Raw genomic sequence first — 18930 nt, 5'->3', positions numbered from 1 at the left:
CAGTCTTGGTGGCTAGCCTATTTGAATGAGGGAGGAATGTATGGTTACATCATTTCCATTTATAAAATCACAGATTTAATATAGAACTGCTTATACAAAAAATAGTATACAAACATATCATGATAAAATTATATTGCAAGTAAATGATAAATTATACATTCTTAAAATAAGCCTGCCACACCAGAATACTCAAATCCATACCCTAGAATCACTGCCATCATATCAAACATTGACTTACAAACCTAGGCTACCACGTGCAACTCTTCAAGTTACCTTCTCCCGGGAGTGTATGAGTTCCGGTTTGGTGTTCTGTACCATGGTTTGGACTCTCTCATTCTCTTGCCAAAGTAGCTGTTGTTCCTCATTTATCAGGTGATCCAGCTTGTCCCAGGACAGCCTTTGCTGTTGGTTATGGAATCCTGATGGATGGATGCCTATTTCTGGGGCCCAGTTCTTAAGAGAGAATTAACAGAGTTAAGCCTTAAAAAACAAGCTGATTTCTTTTTTGAGTGTCTTCTAATGTGAGTGAGCACAGGTATATATAGATAAAAGTAAAACAATATTCTTGAGTTTTTTATTTTAAAAAAAGGTTCGGAAATTCTGTTTTAAATGGTCTTTGGCAAAACAGCTCTATCAAATCTAATAGCAAAGCTGACTGTAGGGCAATGCCCAGTTCCACATAGGACCCAAGTGCACAGAGACTAGTGTCCTTAAAGATTACCTCATTCTTATGAAGTTATGCTTTGAATCCATATAAGCATTCTTTTGGTAAACACAGGACACAAAGAGAACTCTGAATTGCACAGGTAACTTGAAAGGGTTCACATGCCAAACTCTACTTTCATTTTCACATATGCAATCATATCCTTTTTTTAGAATCCAAAGCACGTATCATCCATATAATTGAGACCTGAACTCAGGAATATGCTTTAAGCTACCACAGTGGGTTTTTTTTGATCCTGAAAGATGCTTTAAAAAAAATTTTTTTAAGGTATCACAACTAGATAAGCCTTCTGCTTTTCAAGCCAAAACATGAAAAAGAAAAAAAATGGTACAGTCTCATTTTGAAAAACATTTCAGCCCCAAAGTAATTTTTTAAAATGGAAACTATTATGTTTTTTTTTTTTAAAAACCACAGTTAAAAAAAAGTATCAGCAGGAGATAAAGTAGCTGAATTTAGCACCAATTTTTATGGTAGGACAAAAGCAATTCAGTTCAGTCGCTTAGTCATGTCCGATTCTTTGCGACGGCATGAACCACAGCACGCCAGGCCTCCCTGTCCATCACCAACTCCTGGAGTTTACTCAAACTCATGTCCTTTGAGTCAATGATGCCATCCAACCATCTCATCTTCTGTTGTCCCCTTCTCCTCCTGCCCTCAATCTTTCCCAGCATCAGGGTCCTTTCAAATGAGATAGCTCTTCGCATCAGGTGGCCAAAGTATTGGAGTTTCAGCTTTAGCATCAGTCCTTCCAATGAATATTCAGGACTGATCTCCTTCAGGATGGACTGGTTGGATCTCTTTGCAACCAAGGGACTCTCAAGAGTCTTCTCCAACACCACAGTTCAAAAGCATCAATTCTTCGGTGCTCAGCTTTCTTTATAGTCCAACTCTCACATCCTTAAATGACTACTGGAAAAACCATAGCCTTGACTAGACAGACCTTTGTTGGCAAAGTAATGTCTCTGCTTTTTGATATGCTGTCTACATATATTCTTAATTTATTTGCAAACAGATGCAGCATTGTGATATATTAAAATCAGACACTTTATATATCAAAATGTTTTTACCCATGGTCTTTTGACTTGCAAAATATAAAAAATTACCTTGTAACACCCTCTTGCAACAACACGAGAGAAGACTCTACACATGGACATCACCAGATGGTCAACACTGAAATCAGATTCATTATATTCTTTGCAGCCAAAGATGGAGAAGCTCTATACAGTCAGCAAAAACAAGACCAGGAGCTGACTGTGGCTCAGATCATGAACTCCTTATTGCCAAATTCAGACTTAAATTGAAGAAAGTAGGGAAAACCACTAGACCATTCAGGTATGACCTAAATCAAATCCCTTATGATTATACAGTGGAAGTGAGAAATAGATTTAAGGGCCTAGATCTGATAGAGTGCCTGATGAACTATGGAATGAGGTTCGTGACATTGTACAGGAGACAGGGATCAAGACCATCCCCATGGAAAAGAAATGCAAAAAAGCAAAATGGCTGTCTGGGGAGGCCTTACAAATAGCTGTGAAAAGAAGAGAAGCAAAAAGCAAAGGAGAAAAGGAAAGATATAAGCATCTGAATGCAGAGTTCCAAAGAATAGCAAGAAGAGATAAGAAAGCCTTCCTCAGTGGTCAGTGCAAAGATAGAGGAAAACAACAGAATGGGAAAGACTAGAGATCTCTTCAAGAAAATTAGAGATACCAAGGGAACATTTCATGCAAAGATGGGCTCGATAAAGGACAGAAATGGTATGGACCTAACAGAAGCAGAAGATATTAAGAAGAGGTGGCAAGAATACACAGAAGAACGGTACAAAAAAGATCTTCACGACCCAGATAATCACAATGGTGTGATCACTGACCTAGAGCCAGACATCCTGGAATGTGAAGTCAAGTGGGCCTTAGAAAGCATCACTACGAACAAAGCTAGTGGAGGTGATGGAATTCCAGTTGAGCTATTTCAAATCCTGAAAGATGATGCTGTGAAAGTGCCACACTCAATATGCCAGCAAATTTGGAAAACTCAGCAGTGGCCACAGGACTGGAAAAGGTCAGTTTTCATTCCAATCCCAAAGAAAGACAATGCCAAAGAATGCTCAAACTACCACACAATTGTACTCATCTCACATGTTAGTAAAGTAATGCTCAAAATTCTCCAAGCCAGGCTTCAGCAATATGTGAACTGTGAACTTCCTGATGTTCAAGCTGGTTTTAGAAAAGGCAGAGGAACCAGAGATCAAATTGCCAACATTTGCTGGATCATGGAAAAAGCAAGAGTTCCAGAAAAACATCTATTTCTGATTTATTGACTATGCAAAACCCTTTGACTGTGTGGATCACAATAAACTGTGGAAAATTCTGAAAGAGATGGGAATACCAGATCATCTGACCTGCCTCTTGAGAAATCTGTATGCAGGTCAGGAAGCAACAATTAGAACTGGACATGGAACAACAGACTGGTTCCAAATAGGAAAAGGAATACATCAAGGCTGTATATTGTCACCCTGCTTATTTAACTTATATGCAGAGTATATCATGAGAAACGCTGGACTGGAAGAAACACAAGCTGGAATCAAGATTGCCGGGAGAAATATCAATAACCTCAGATATGCAGATGACACCACCCTTGTGGCAGAAAGTGAAGAGGAAATAAAAAGCCTCTTGATGAAAGTGAAAGTGGAGAGTGAAAAAGTTGGCTTAAAGCTCAACATTCAGAAAACGAAGATCATGGCATCCGGTCCCATCACTTCATGGGAAACAGATGGGTAAACAGTGGAAACAGTGTCAGACTTTATTTTTTTGGGCTCCAAAATCACTGCAGATGGTGACTGCAGCCATGAAATTAAAAGACGCTTACTCCTTGGAAAGAAAGTTGACCAACCTAGATTGCATATTCAAAAGCAGAGATATTACTTTGCCAACAAAGGTCCGTCTAGTCAAGGCTATGGTTTTTCCTGTGGTCATGTATGGATGTGAGAGTTGGACTGTGAAGAAGGCTGAGTGCCAAAGAATTGATGCTTTTGAAGTGTGGTGTTGGAGAAGACTCTTGAGAGTCCCTTGGACTGCAAGGAGATCCAACCAGTCCATTCTGAAGGAGACCAGCCCTGGGATTTCTTTGGAAGGAATGATGCTAAAGCTGAAACTCCAGTACTTTGGCCACCTCATGGGAAGAGTTGACTCATTGGAAAAGACTCTGATGCTGGGAGGGATTGGGGGCAGGAGGAGAAGGGGACAACAGAGGATGAGATGGCTGGATGGCATCACTGACTTGATGGACGTGAATCTGGGTGACCTCCGGGAGTTGGTGATGGACAGGGAGGCCTGGCGTGCTGCAATTCATGGGGTTGCAAAGAGTCGGACACAACTGAGTGACTGAACTGAACTGAACTGATGGTTCCATTTATGTGAAGTTCAGAACAAGCATCCCTAACCTATGGTGACAGAAGGTAGAGAAGTCGTTCCCTTGGGGTTGTCAACTGAAGAGGACACAAGAGAGCCTACTGGGTGCTGGAAATGTTCTTTATTTTGAGCTAGGAGGTGGTTACACAAACATACATACACACATTCTAGGTAAAATACACATTTACATATAGGTACATATATATGTGTAAAAATAAGTTATAAACTCAAACTGTGTGCCTTTTACTGTATAAAGTCATACCTCAATAAAGAAAAGAAATTACCTTGTCACTGGCATTCTGAAGTTGCTTGTGTAGAGACATCACTTCTTGCTTGAAAGCTTCCTTTTCCTGCTGAGTCACTCGTAGATCAGATTTAATTCGGGACATTTGTAGGTTTACATTCTGGAGAGTGTCTTCTAAATTCTGAACCTACGTCAGAACAAATGACAAATCCTCATGGTCTCAGCTATAGCATGTGCATGTATGAATGAACTAAGACAAAGAACTTCAAAGTCCCTTCTGTTTCTACTTCCTGCATCCAGCTCTTTTCAGTTGCTCAGGGCAAACCAGGATATTATGTATCTTTACAGGATGTTACGTTATATTTAAGAGAATAATGAAATATACCTTGAGCAAGGTATTGCTGGTCCAGTCATCTGGTGTATTACCAAGTGATATCTTACAGAACTAAGGAGTACCAGCTGGCATCACAATAGATAATTTTACTGACTTTTGTAGAAATTACATTTTAGACTGTGGTGTTGTTTTGCAAAGGACCTCTCAGTTTAAAATAAAACCATATCTTTGTAGAACCCTACTCCATGCTAATATCTCATTTATATTTCAATTTTTAAAAATTTAAATTGGTAAATGGAATGTCAATAGATATCTTTAACTATAATAGGGCATGAACATGCCTTAGAAATGCTAATTCTAAATTAGAAATAAGAAGTCATTTTTGTGCACTATTCTTGAGCTTTCATAAATAAATAATCTCACAGTGATGAGACAATCTCATGATTATTTCATAATAATGAACTTTGGAGGAAACACTGTTCAACTTATTTTATTATACTGTAACATGTGTCAAATATTAGTTAAATTGAATCATTCTGAACCCTTTTAGACCACATCCACTTAGAACATTGTTTCCACTTGGAGTTCTGCTGGAAGATATAGGAAAAAATTAACTATGTGGATGAAACAAGAATTGTCCACACACCTTTTCCTGTGAAGCCACTAGTTGTGACTTTAAGCTTTCACTCTGGTGTTCCCAAGACTTCTGTTCTTGCTTCATAGTAGCAATTCTGTGCTCTAAAAGACTTGATTTTGCCAACTGTTTCAGGAAAAGAAAAGAGGTAACAGCATTTTTGCAAATATGTCTAGCCTCAATTCATATGCCTCCATCAAGTACCATCTCTTTACATAGTGGATTGGGGCAAGGTAAAAGATAAATGTTTCCTTGACTCTCTTTTCTTTAATTTTGAAGAGTCTCTTTTCTTTGGGGATTTCCATTTTTCTTTCTCATTGCCTCATGTTTTGTGGGTGAAACATGAAGGGCTGGAAGGCAATTAGAAATCCCAAGAGTGTGCCACAATAGGAAAACAGAGAGTGTCTATTAAGGCAAACGTAACAAAAGCAGTGTTTCTGGATTTGGCAGGGAAAATATAGTAGAAAAAAAAGTAACTATGTAATGGGCTTCAGATCCTTAAATACATAATATTCATGTTATATGTAAGTAAACTAGTGATATATTTAAGTAATATACATCAAGTAGCAATAATTATTAAAATGAGACAATCTTTATATTACTGTATTTAACATTTATTAAACAACTAATCTAGATTCCTGTTAAAATCATGGCTTTAGCAATCTACAGATTTAATGTGATCCCTATCAAATTATTGATGACTTTTTTACACAGAACTAGAACAAATAATCCTAAAATGTTTATGGATTATAAATACACATGTGGTATACAAATACACCATGGTATATTACTCAGCCATCAAAAAAGTAAAATAATGCCATTTGTAACAACAGGGATGGGCCAAGAGATTATCATACCAAGCGAAGCAAGTCAGACAGACAAAGACAAATATTACATGATATCACTTATATGTGAAATCTAAAAAAATAATAATAATGAACTTATTAATACAAAACAGAAACAGACACACACATGGAAAACACACTTACGGTTACCAAAGAGGAAGAGTGGGAGGGATAAATTAGGAGTATGGGACTAACAGATATACACCGCTATATATAAAATAAATAAGGATTTACTGTATGGCACAGGGAATTATATTCAATATCTTGTAATAATCTATAATGGAAAAGAATCCAAAAAAAGAAGTACACACACACACACACACAGCCAAATCACTTTGTTGTATACCTGAAACTAACACAATATTGTAAATCAACTATACTTCAATAAAAGAAAAAAAACTAATGGCTTCAGGAGCTCTAAGGTCACAAAATGCCAGCAAAATGCTGTTCCGGGAGACTTTTAGGCTAACACAGTGGGCCCATATGCCCCTGGCATTACAGAAATGTTCATTACGGTACATACCATATGATGATGGTAAAGTCTTATTTTTATTACCTTATCAACACAGATATTTAATTCTTCACTTAGAGCTTCCTTTTCTTTCAGCAGTTTTTCATTGTGGCTTAGAATACTAGAAATTTTTTGCTGGAAGTCAGAGAGATCAGGACATCTGCAGAGCTGCAAGGGATAAACAAATGAGCCCATCACATCTCATGAACGTATTTATAGACAGGACATTTTCATGGCTGCTGCCATTTCCCTATCTATTTCCAAGGACATATACACTCCAGGGGACTATAATTAACTTTGACAAAAATGTTCCCTGCTTCTCTCAATTCTCCAATTGACTGCCGAAATGTCTGCTCAGGCAAAATCTACCAGACATTGTTAAGTAATGGTCCCAGCCTTCTGTTTTACCTTCAGTATAAAATAAATAACATATTGCCATTCTGTCATCAATTTAACTTGGGTACATATGACAAAACATTTTCCCCATTCTTTTTTAACTAGAAAAAAAATCTTTTTTCAATCAAGAATACAGAATTGGCATCAACCACATATAATGTATCAACCAACACAAAGGCAAGTTTAAAGATAAATCAATCAGTCTTTTTCAGCTCATTTTACATACCCTTCACTTTGGGAGATGCTTAAATTGACTGGCTTAGGAAAATGTTGCTGGTACAGACATAGTTGCTTCTTCTGCATTTTATGGAATCACGATAAACCAAAAACTTTTTGTTCCTTTTCATCAACTTCAGCACTACTGACCCTCAGGGCCAGGTAATTTCTTGTCATGGGGGACTGTCCTATGCACTGTAGGATGGCCGACAACATCCCAGGCATTACCTATTAGATTCCAGTAGCACACACTCCCTGCCTCGTATACCCAGTGTGGAAACCAAATGTGACCCCAGATACTGCTAAATAGCTTGGTGTGCAGGAGCAGTCTCCACCCCCCACAAACACTGCCTTAAAGAGACTGTTTCTTACACTTTTAGAGTTCATATGTTTTCCATCTCCCTCTGCTTCACCTGGCTTTCAATTTTCAATTATTTACTGTCATGATTTTATGGCCACCTTTATCGTTTTACCTGAAGGTCTTTTGGAACAGTATAACAAAACAGACGTTAAGGATTGAATCTTGTCTTCAACTGGCAACAAATTCAGCATAATTTACAAATCTAAACAAGTCAGAAAGATGAAGGAAAATCTATGTACCTGGGCATTGGTTAATAAAGGACTTTTGTCCTTTACTCACTACCTTGCCTCCCTATCCCCAGACCCTCATAAAGCCTGGTACCATTTTGGGTGTCTACAGACTGTCATGTGCTACTCATGTTTCTTTTCAGTGCAACAGATAATAACAACAAAACTATTTTGTGAACAAGAAATGATTATGTCATACAGAGCAGCATGTGCTTTCTAGGTCCAAGCTGTATGGCAGCAACAATGGGCTGACACCATCCTACTTCTGTGATCCAAGAGTCCAGGGACCATGAACAACTTCCTACCAAGAGCAAAAGGGCTCACATGCAAGAAAAATGTGCCAAAATGATGTCCTGATCATGTTGCTTTACTCTCAACTCTGCTCCTTTTCTTTTGATCCATAACTTGGCAAAATCACAGCACATACATTTCCCATGCTTGGACACGGGACCCATCATTATCGTCCGAAAGGTTGAACAACAGAAAAAGAAAAAGGAGAAAAGCATGCCCAAGTTAATTAGGATAAATTTGGTAATAACAGTCCTGGAATACTTATATAACACAGAAGGGCCTTTTAACTTCTGGAATGTTTATATGGGCGGACAGCTTCTGCTATGGCAGGACAGCTATACCTTGCATAGCAGCATCTGACTGGAAAAGGTTCTTATAAAGCACCTAATAAATACCCGTACTCTACTAGGCACTGGAAGAGATACAAATTCCCTGAGTCTAAAATCTTATTAGGAAATCAAGACTTATGGCTGTCAATTAGGGATCAATGCAAATATAACACACCCAGTGGTACAGACTCTATTTCAGCATCAGAGAAGGACACATTTATGCTCATAGGTTGGATAGACACAAGAGAATTTTATAATCTAAAGATATCATGGTATTAAAGTACTCCTTTGGTGAAACAAATAAAATGGAAAAACTAAATTCTCCTATTATATATCAAGATTGCATAAACTGATAAATTCATGTACTCACTGAAAAATTCAGAATAAAGAATAAAATTGGACAATGTTCAGCATATAAATTTTAAGGTGGACTTAAAATTAGGTCTTTGCTTGAAACTTTGAAATATGCTTTTTAAAGCCAAATTCATAGGTGAGACCACATCCCTCATAATGCTCTAGAATCTATTCTTCTGCCCAAGATAGATGCCTCAAACTCACTATGAGAAAAAGGGAGAACCTGGGTCTCACAAATCAGGGTGAATAGTTATTAAAGTTATTAGCAAGAAAGTCACCAATTTTTTAGGCAAATTTATATTACCTTAACACCTGGCTGGGCGAAGGTAGAGCAACACATTTCTTAAACTGAAATGGCTGGGATTCATTTATAGTAAATTAATAGAATGTCAGCCTACAACACACGTAAGTTATATAACTAGAACAACATTTGGAGAATTAGTGATAGGAGCTCTTATAAATTAGACTTGTATTGCAAGTCCTGAACTTCACTAAGCAATAAGCTAGTTAACAGGATTCAGTAAAAGGGACTCTCAACGGCTAAAATTAAAAAGACAATCTGGTGCATGTTATTCTATGACTCCCACACGTATCTCCTTGCCCCCACCTAAGCTGCACACAGTCTTACTTGTTTTACTTTCTCCAATTCATCTTTGAGAAGGAGGTTTTCCTGTTCCACGATGTGAGTCTGTATTTTAACTTCAGAAAGTTCTGCCTCCAAAGAAGACACTAAAGTGGAAGACTAAGAAAAAAAAATTGAAAAGTCAAATAACACACTCATTCAGCCTAGGGAAACTTAATAAGGTCACAAAAGGCAGCATTAAGGAAAAAATAGTACATACTCAATGACACACTGTTTTAAGATCGTTTGTACTCAATGGAACTAACCAAAACTATCTTTTAACAAACTTTCCACTAAAATGGTATAAACATGATTTCTTAAGTTTATTTTTGAAGATTCTCCACTGTAAAGTTACTATCTTTCTCTGGGGAGCAGATGCTTTGAGACCATGCAAACTGTTTTTTCTTAAGCATTTGCTTATTAATTTTAGTGTCTATCAGTGGATTTTATTGACAATTACTACTTTGGTATTTGCTTAATGAAGACTTGTTATTTCCTTCCTTCCTTCTACATTTATTAATTGGAATTCTATTGTAAGGAAGAGCTGTTATTTCTCTCCCCTTTATTTACCTATTCTAACAGTACAGACCTACAGATACTCATTTCATTCTGTATTTTATAATTATGCTTATTTTGTGCTATGCTTTATTTTGTTGATCAAATTATTTCAGCTTTGGCCATTAGGAGCTTCTTCAGGTTGTGTCCTGTCCTTTTGACATGCCCCATTTTTTTCGGGGGTACCTTTTTCTTTCTGGCACCATGAGATGTTCCAGGCTCATTTTGAATTGACCCTTCACCAGCCTTGGGATCAATCATCTCTCCAAGAAGCCCGGGTTTCTCATATAGGAGAACAGGGTTCAGAAACCAATATTTGGGTGCTCCATTCATATATACACATCTACATTTCTGTATCTGCCTATACACTAAACAAATAATGAGTTTATTCTATTAACTCAAATTCCAATCCAACATCAGAAGGTTCATTTTAGCCTTCCTAGTTTCCCCACTTCCAACCTCCTTGCCCCAAAATGAGAAACTCAGTTCTTACTATCTACAATATATTTACTTATTTGTTCAATTCTGGTATACACAGAGTAGTTCCAGAATCACTAACATACACCCTCATGAGAAATACATTTAGTGACTATTGTAGCATTTATGTACACTTCCTTTTGTCTTAACCTTACCATGTACAGTCAAGATACTAATTTCTAAATTGCTTATTTTCTTCCACATCATGGTTGTTATCCACTCATAACACTGTTAGGTTCACTTGTTAGTGTTTGTGTTCCATTTAGATCCCCCCTCCCCTGATCTTTATTTTCTGGATTGGTTTTGCTTGTTTATTTGAGGGGCTATGTGAAGACAGTGTGAAACATGACTATGGTTCTAAGCATCGGACTATATGAAAAAGTTCTCAGAAGTGTCACTCCCTTCCTCATCCCTGATATCACATTCCCATACCTCTCTTGCATTCCTTTCCCATTTGCCCCCTATATGGAAGCATCTCTTTAGTTACCTGGTTTATCATTTCTGTATTTCTTTTCCAAAAATTCTGTATTTCTTTTACACAAATACATGTGTGTTGTCTAATATCCCCTTCTTTCTTACATGGTTGGAGACATACTAGAGAGACTCTTAGATATGCTTTTCAGCTTTTCCTTTTTCACCTATTTCTAGTGTGTCCTGGAAATAATTTCATACCAAGAGATCTTTCTCATTCATTCTTTTTCTTTTTTTAAACCTGTATAATACTCCTCCATGGTGTGACTCCATTGCATTTATCCAACAACTCTCCTATGTGTGGGCATCTAGGTTGTTTCCAATACTTTGCAGTTACAAACAATGCTGCAATGAATAACCAACCCTGTGCATGTGAATTTCATATTTTTGGAGGAATATCTTTAGGGTAAATTCCTAGAAATAAGATTGCTAGCATACAATTAAGTACATATATAATTTTGTTCAGTTCAGTTCAGTCACTCAGTCGTGTCTGACTCTTTGCAACCCCATGAATCACAGCACGCCAGGCCTCCCTGTCTATCACCATCTCCCGGAGTTCACTCAAACTCACATCCATTGAGTCAGTGATGCCATCCAGCCATCTCATCCTCTGTCATCCACTTCTCCTCCTGCCCCCAGTCCCTCCCAGCATCAGAGTCTTTTCCAATGAGAACTCTTCGCATGAGGTGGCCAAAGTACTGGAGTTTCAGCTTTAGCATCATTCCTTAGATATTGCCAAATTTCCTTCCAGAAATATGGTACCAGTTTATATCCCACCAGCAATGTATGAAAGTGCCTGATTTTCCAAATTTGTGCCAACAGAATGTGTTGTTATATTTTTAAATTGTTGCCAATCTCATAGGTGAGAAATGAGATATCAGTGTTGCTTTATTTGCATTTCTCTAATTCTGAGTAACTTTGAATATTTTTTCATAGGTTTGACAGCCATTTTTATCTCTTTTTCTTTGTGTGTGACTATTTTGTTCATGCATTTCCCCCCATTTTGCTATCAGATTTTGATCCTAAGTCCTTTGATTTTTAAGAGTTCTTTACATAGTAGGAATATTAGCCCCACTGTTTGTGGCATATGCGGAGAAGATGATGGCACCCCACTCCAGTACTCTTGCCTGGAAAATCCCATGGACGGAGGAGCCTGGTAGGCTGCAGTCCATGGGGTCTCGAAGAGTCGGACACGACTGAAGCGACTTAGCAGTAGCAGCAGCAGTTGTGGCATATGATGCAAATATTTTTTTCCCCAGTTTATGAGCGACTTCCCTTTCACTTTTCACTTTCATGCACTGGAGAAGGAAATGGCAACCCACTCCAGTGTTCTTGCCTGGAGAATCCCAGGGACGGGGGAGCCTGGTGGGCTGCCGTCTATGGGGTCACACAGAGTCGGACACGACTGAAGCGACTTAGCAGTAGCAGCAGCAGTTGTGGCATATGATGCAAATATTTTTTCCCCCAGTTTATGAGCTGTCTTTTGACTTTAATTCTGAATGTCTACTGAGTTGTCCAGGCACCACTTACTAAAAAGTCCACCTGTACCCCAGTGATTTGAGAACCCATCTTTGCTATATACTAAGTTTTCATTTGTATCTGGTCTAGTTCTAGACTTTCTATTCATCTCTCTACTCATGTGCCAACACTACACTGTTTTAATTATTAGGACGTAAATGTATAAGAAATTAAATATAAGCATTTATTTTTTTAATTGGGATTTCGTCCAGAAAGGCTATAGAGTAGCTGTAGACCATACCTGCAATTTACAGTGTTCCAGTTCTTCTTTGAGATTAGACTTTTCTTGTTCCCATTCCTCACATGCACTGTGCCCTGGCTCTTTGTCCTTCTGGCTTAGCATTTCTGCCAGACGTTGATTAAGTTCTTGCAGCTCTTTCTGATTCTGAGAGTTCTTTTGGCTAAGCTTCATATTTTCCAAATCCAACTGCTGGTTTTTGGTTTTTAATTCTGAAATCTAATTAAAATTGAAATAAGTGTTTAAAATTTGTTATCCTACTTCTGCTAAAAAAGCTTATTTAGAGATTAATTCTTTTACCCTGTCTATGTACATAGTTTATATATATACACACACATACACGTTTAATAGCAGACACAATACATACTCATTATGACAAAGTCAATTAGACACTCTTGTCCAATCCCACTCCACAGGGGTAGCCATTGTCCACAGGGATGCATCCCCCTCCAGATTGTTTTCGATGCATATACAAACCCATATGAGGGCCTCACTGATAGCTGAGTTGGTAAAGAATCTGCCTGTAATGCAGGAGACCTGGGTTCAATTCCTGGGTTGGGAAGATCCCCTGGAGAGGGGAAAGGCTACCCACTTCAGTATTCTGGCCTGGAGAATTCCACGGGATCCCAAAGAGTCGGACATGACTGAGCGACTTTCACGTTCACAGACACATATACACACAGTGTTTTTCTTCTTTAGATCGAAAATTTGCATAATTTCAGATGTTTGGATACTCTGCTTTCTCCACTTATAATATCTTATAGACTCCTATCTTTCCAAATCAGTGCATTCAGAAACTGGCACATGCTATATTTTTATGTGGCTGTGAGGTATTCCATGTAGCAAGACATTCCATACTGCATTTATCCATTCTCATATTGATAAAAAAACAATCTTTTGGAAAATTCATTTATACATGGTGGCATTTTGTATTTAGCATCTCATTTTTGGAAGTGGGGCTGCTGGGTTAGAAGGTATGTTTATATATTACTGTTTTGATTGACATCCCCAAAATGCATTCTTCATAGGACTACCAACTTATAGTTCTATCAACAATGTATAAGTAGATTCATTTTCTCACTCCCTTTTAATACTAGACAAGATCAATCTTTAATTTTTACTGATCTGATATGCAAAAACAGGAAACATTTAATTTTCCCTTCCCTAATGAATAATGAGGCTAACTTTCTTTTTATATGTGCTCTTTTTTCTGTCTTGACCATTCATATCAGTTATCCATTTTCAACTGGGTTTTGCAATTTGTAAGAGTACAAAATATATTTTGGATGTTAACACCTTGTCTATTTCAAATGCTGAAAATACTCTTTTCCCAGAATGTCCTTGTCTTTTGACTGCTTCAGACTGATTCTCAAATGGCCTTTCTTCACACAATTGCACATTGTTGAGATTATACAAATTGGGCATTGAATGGCACATACTATCTAAATAAATCATAATTCTGTGAAAATATACATGGACTAACTAGTACTCTATATCTGTAAAATTCTATTCTTAACCTACTGCTTTTAATCATGCTGAAGAAAGAGGAAGGGGCTAACCTAAATGAAAACTACACGAGGAGCTGCAGTCCTTGAGACAGTATGGTACTGGCACAAAAACAGATATATAGACCAATGGAGCAAGATAGAGAACCCAGAAATAAACCCAAGCACTTATGGGCATCTTATCTTTGAAAAAGGAGTCAAGAATATACAAAGGAGAGAAGACAGCCCCTTCAAGAAGTGGTGCTGGGAAAATTGGACAGCTACATGTGAAAGAATGAAATTAGAACACTTCCTAACACAATATACAAAAATACACTCAAAATGGATTAAAGACTTAAATGTAAGGCCAGAAACTATAATACTCTGAGAGGAAAACACAGGCGGTACACTCTTTGATGTAAATCACAGCAAAATTCTCTCTGACCCACCTCCTAGATTAATGGAAATAAAAACAAAAGTAAATAAATGGGACCTAATAAAACTTAAAAGCCTTTGCACAACAAAGGAAACTATAAACAAGATGAAAAGACAACCCTCAGAATGGGAGAAAATAATTGCAAATGAAGCAACTGACAAAGGGTTAATCTCCAAAATATATAAGCAACTCATATAGCTTAATATCAGAAAAACAAAAAGCCCAATCAAAAAATGGGCAGAAGCCCTGAACAGACATTTCTCCAAAGAAGACATACAGATGGCTAATAAACACGTGAAAAGATGCTCAACATCACTCATTATTACAAATGCAAATCAAAACTACAATGAGTTATCACCTCACTCCATTCAGAATGGTCATCATCAAAAAATTTACAAACAATAAATTCTGGAGAGGAAGTAGAGAAAGGGGAACCCTTATGCACTGTTGGTGGGAATATAAACTGATACAGCCATTATGGAACACAATATGGAGATTCCTTAAATGACTAAATCTACCATATGACCTAGCAATCCCACTATTGGGCATATACCCTGAGAAAACCACCATTCTCAAAGACACATGTATACCAATGTTCACTGCAGCACTTTACAATAGCCAGGACATGGAAGCAACCTGGATGTCCATTGACAGATGAACAGATAAAGAAGTTGTGGTACATTTACGCAATGGAATATAACTCTGACATAAAAAGGAGCAAATCTGAGTCAGTTGTAGTGAGGTGGATGAACCTAGAGCCTCTTATACAGAGTGAAGTCAGAAAGAGAAAAACAAATATCGTGCATTAACACTTATATATGGAATCTAGAAAAATGGTACCAATGAACCTAGTAGAGAATGGACTTGTAGACACAGCAGGAGAAGGTGAGGGTGTGATGAACTCAGAAAATAGCATTGACACATATACACTATTATGTGTAAAACAGATAGTTAGTGGTAAGTTGCTAAATAACAGGGACCCAGCCTGGTACTGTGTGATGACCTAGAGATGTGGGATAGTGGGAGGGAAGAGAGGCTCAAGAAGGAAGGGATATATATGTATATATAAAATTATGACTGGTTCATGTTGCTGTATGGCAAAAACCAAGACAAAATTGTAAAGCAATTTTCCACCAATTAAAAAAACAAACACATAAGGGATAGAGCTAGTTTTTCATAGGTTTGGTTTAGAGGTTATCATCTCCCCATTTCCACTGATTATATGGCTTGTATTAAATACCCAGAGTCTAGAAATAATGTATACACATTTTGAAAATAATAAATATATTTTCAAAAAATAGAAACTGAATTTAGAATTAGCATGAGGTAAGTTTCCATTTTGAAACTCAGAGTTACAACCTTACCGTTATTGGCTACGTTTCCAGTGGCATGTGCTATAAATTTCAAATTTAAAAAAAGAAAATTTTAGAATCAGGAAACATTGAGAAATACCTCTTACCTGTTTCTTTAAATTTTCAACCATCTTCTGAACTGCAGCTTTTTCCTGTTTTACAGTTTCTATTTTTTGCCTAAAGGGACAATGAAAATATAACTTAAGAGTTAGGCGTTAAACACTGAAGTACCACAGTTTCAGTCCTTGCAAAAATGCCTTTAGAATATTTAAGTATATATCTTACCACATTTCTTCCTGAGATCCACTTAATTTCCCTAATTTCAGGTTAGAAATGCTGTCTTCTTCATTTAAAGTAGTAATTTCATTTCTCAAAATAGAATTTTCCTCTTGAAGCTTCTCAGATTCATATCTGCAGTACAGAGATTTTATTTTTTTTTTTTTTTTTTTTTTTTCATACATGACATTTCACATGTTTCAATGACATTCTCCCAAATCTTCCCACCCTCTCCCACAGAGTCCATAAGACTGTTCTATACATCAGTGTCTCTTTTGCTGTCTCGTACACAGGGTTATCGTTACCATCTTTCTAAATTCCATATACATGCGTTAGTATACTGTATTTATGTTTTTCCTTCTGGCTTACTTCACTCTGTATAATAGTCTCCAGTTTCATCCACCTCATTAGAACTGATTCAAATGTATTCTTTTTAATGGCTGAGTAATACTCCATTGTGTATATGTACCACAGCTTTCTTATCCATTCATCTGCTGATGGACATCTAGGTTGCTTCCATGTCCTGGCTATTATAAACAGTGCTGCGATGAACATTGGGGTACACGTGTCTCTTTCCCTTCTGGTTTCCTCAGTGTGTATGCCCAGCAGTGGGATTGCTGGATCATAAGGCAGTTCTATTTCCAGTTTTTTAAGGAATCTCCACACTGTTCTCCATAGTGGCTGTACTAATTTGCATTCCCACCAACAGTGTAAGAGGGTTCCCTTTTCTCCACACCCTCTCCAGCATTTATTATTTGTAGACTTTTGGATCGCAGCCATTCTGACTGGTGTGAAATGGTACCTCATAGTGGTTTTGATTTGCATTTCTCTGATAAAGAGTGATGTTGAACATCTTTTCAAGTGTTTGTTAGCCATCTGTATGTCTTCTTTGGAGAAATGTCTATTTAGATCTTTGGCCCATTTTTTGATTGGGTCATTTATTTTTCTGGAGTTGAGCTGTAGGAGTTGCTTGTATATTTTTGAGATTAGTTGTTTGTCGGTTGCTTCATTTGCTATTATTTTCTCCCATTCTGAAGGCTGTCTTTTCACCTTGCTAATAGTTTCCTTTGATGTGCAGAAGCTTTTAAGTTTAATTAGGTCCCATTTGTTTATTTTTGCTTTTATTTCCGATATTCTGGGAGGTGGGTCATAGAGGATCCTGCTGTGATGTATGTCAGAGAGTGTTTTGCCTATGTTCTCCTCTAGGAGTTTTATAGTTTCTGGTCTTATGTTGAGATCTTTAATCCATTTTGAGTTTATTTTTGTATATGGTGTTAGAAAGTGTTCTAGTTTCATTCTTTTACAAGTGGTTGACCAGATTTCCCAGCACCACTTGTTAAAGAGATTGTCTTTAATCCACTGTATATTCTTGCCTCCTTTGTCAAAGATAAGGTGTCCATATGTGCGTGGATTTATCTCTGGGCTTTCTATTTTGTTCCATTGATCTATATTTCTGTCTTTGTGCCAGTACCATACTGTCTTGATAACTGTGGCTTTGTAGTAGAGCCTGAAGTCAGGTAGGTTGATTCCTCCAGTTCCATTTTTCTTTCTCAAGATCGCTTTGGCTATTCGAGGTTTTTTGTATTTCCATACAAATTGTGAAATTATTTGTTCTAGCTCTGTGAAGAATACTGTTGGTAGCTTGATAGGGATTGCATTGAATCTATAAATTGCTTTGGGTAGTATACTCATTTTCACTATATTGATTCTTCCAATCCATGAACATGGTATATTTCTCCATCTATTAGTGTCCTCTTTGATTTCTTTCACCAGTGTTTTATAGTTTTCTATATATAGGTCTTTAGTTTCTTTAGGTAGATATATTCCTAAGTATTTTATTCTCTTCGTTGCAATGGTGAATGGAATTGTTTCCTTAATTTCTCTTTCTGTTTTCTCATTATTAGTGTATAGGAATGCAAGGGATTTCTGTGTGTTGATTTTATATCCTGCAACTTTACTATAATCATTGATTAGTTCTAGTAATTTTCTGGTGGAGTCTTTAGGGTTTTCTATGTAGAGGATCATGTCATCTGCAAATAGTGAGAGTTTTACTTCTTCTTTTCCAATTTGGATTCCTTTTATTTCTTTTTCTGCTCTGATTGCTGTAGCCAAAACTTCCAAAACTATGTTGAATAGTAATGGTGAAAGTGGGCACCCTTGTTTTGTTCCTGACTTTAGAGGAAATGCTTTCAATTTTTCACCATTGAGGATAATGTTTGCTGTGGGTTTGTCATATATAGCTTTTATTATGTTGAGGTATGTTCCTTCTATTCCTGCTTTCTGGAGAGTTTTTATCATAAATGAGTGTTGAATTTTGTCAAAGGCTTTCTCTGCATCTATTGAGATAATCATATGGTTTTTGTTTTTCAATTTGTTAATGTGGTGTATTACATTGATTGATTTGCGGATATTAAAGAATCCTTGCATCCCTGGGATAAAGCCCACTTGGTCATGGTGTATGATCTTTTTAATGTGTTGTTGGATTCTGATTGCTAGAATTTTGTTTAGGATTTTTGCATCTATGTTCATCAGTGATATTGGCCTATAGTTTTCTTTTTTTGTGGCATCTTTGTCAGGTTTTGGTATTAGGGTGATGGTGGTCTCATAGAATGAGTTTGGAAGTTTACCTTC

The 18930-nt window shown here is 37.1% G+C and overlaps 1 protein-coding gene across 29 annotated transcripts in view; it reads right to left on the bottom strand.

Moving 5' to 3' along the window:
* NIN (ninein) overlaps positions 1–18930 on the bottom strand; it is a 113924-nt gene that overhangs the window by 17175 nt on the left and 77819 nt on the right. For 25 of the 29 annotated variants that reach the window (XR_015134771.1, XR_015134773.1, XR_015134774.1 and 22 more), the window contains 8 exons: positions 16309–16434; positions 16131–16200; positions 12755–12970; positions 9499–9612; positions 6742–6864; positions 5353–5466; positions 4413–4559; positions 274–453 (listed from right to left, as the gene is read on the bottom strand). Coding sequence is in view for 20 of the 29 variants with exons in the window: in XM_086321562.1 (XP_086177688.1) it covers positions 274–453; positions 4413–4559; positions 5353–5466; positions 6742–6864; positions 9499–9612; positions 12755–12970; positions 16131–16200; positions 16309–16434 (1090 nt within the window). In the remaining 9 variants the exon portion in view is untranslated. Of the gene's footprint in view, positions 1–273; positions 454–4412; positions 4560–5352; positions 5467–6741; positions 6865–8220; positions 8334–9498; positions 9613–12754; positions 12971–16130; positions 16201–16308; positions 16435–18930 lie in introns of all 29 variants that reach the window. The other 4 variants (XR_015134776.1, XR_015134777.1, XR_015134779.1 and 1 more) reach the window with 1 other exon arrangement.

This window comes from Bos grunniens, chromosome 10 (genome assembly GCF_055505025.1).
Source record: "Bos grunniens cultivar Pamir isolate PY7600 chromosome 10, Bosgru_T2T1.0, whole genome shotgun sequence".
NCBI classification, from domain to species: Eukaryota; Metazoa; Chordata; class Mammalia; order Artiodactyla; family Bovidae; genus Bos; species Bos grunniens.
Note: the sequence above shows the minus strand (reverse complement) of the source record. Positions and strands in the feature narration are given on the sequence as shown.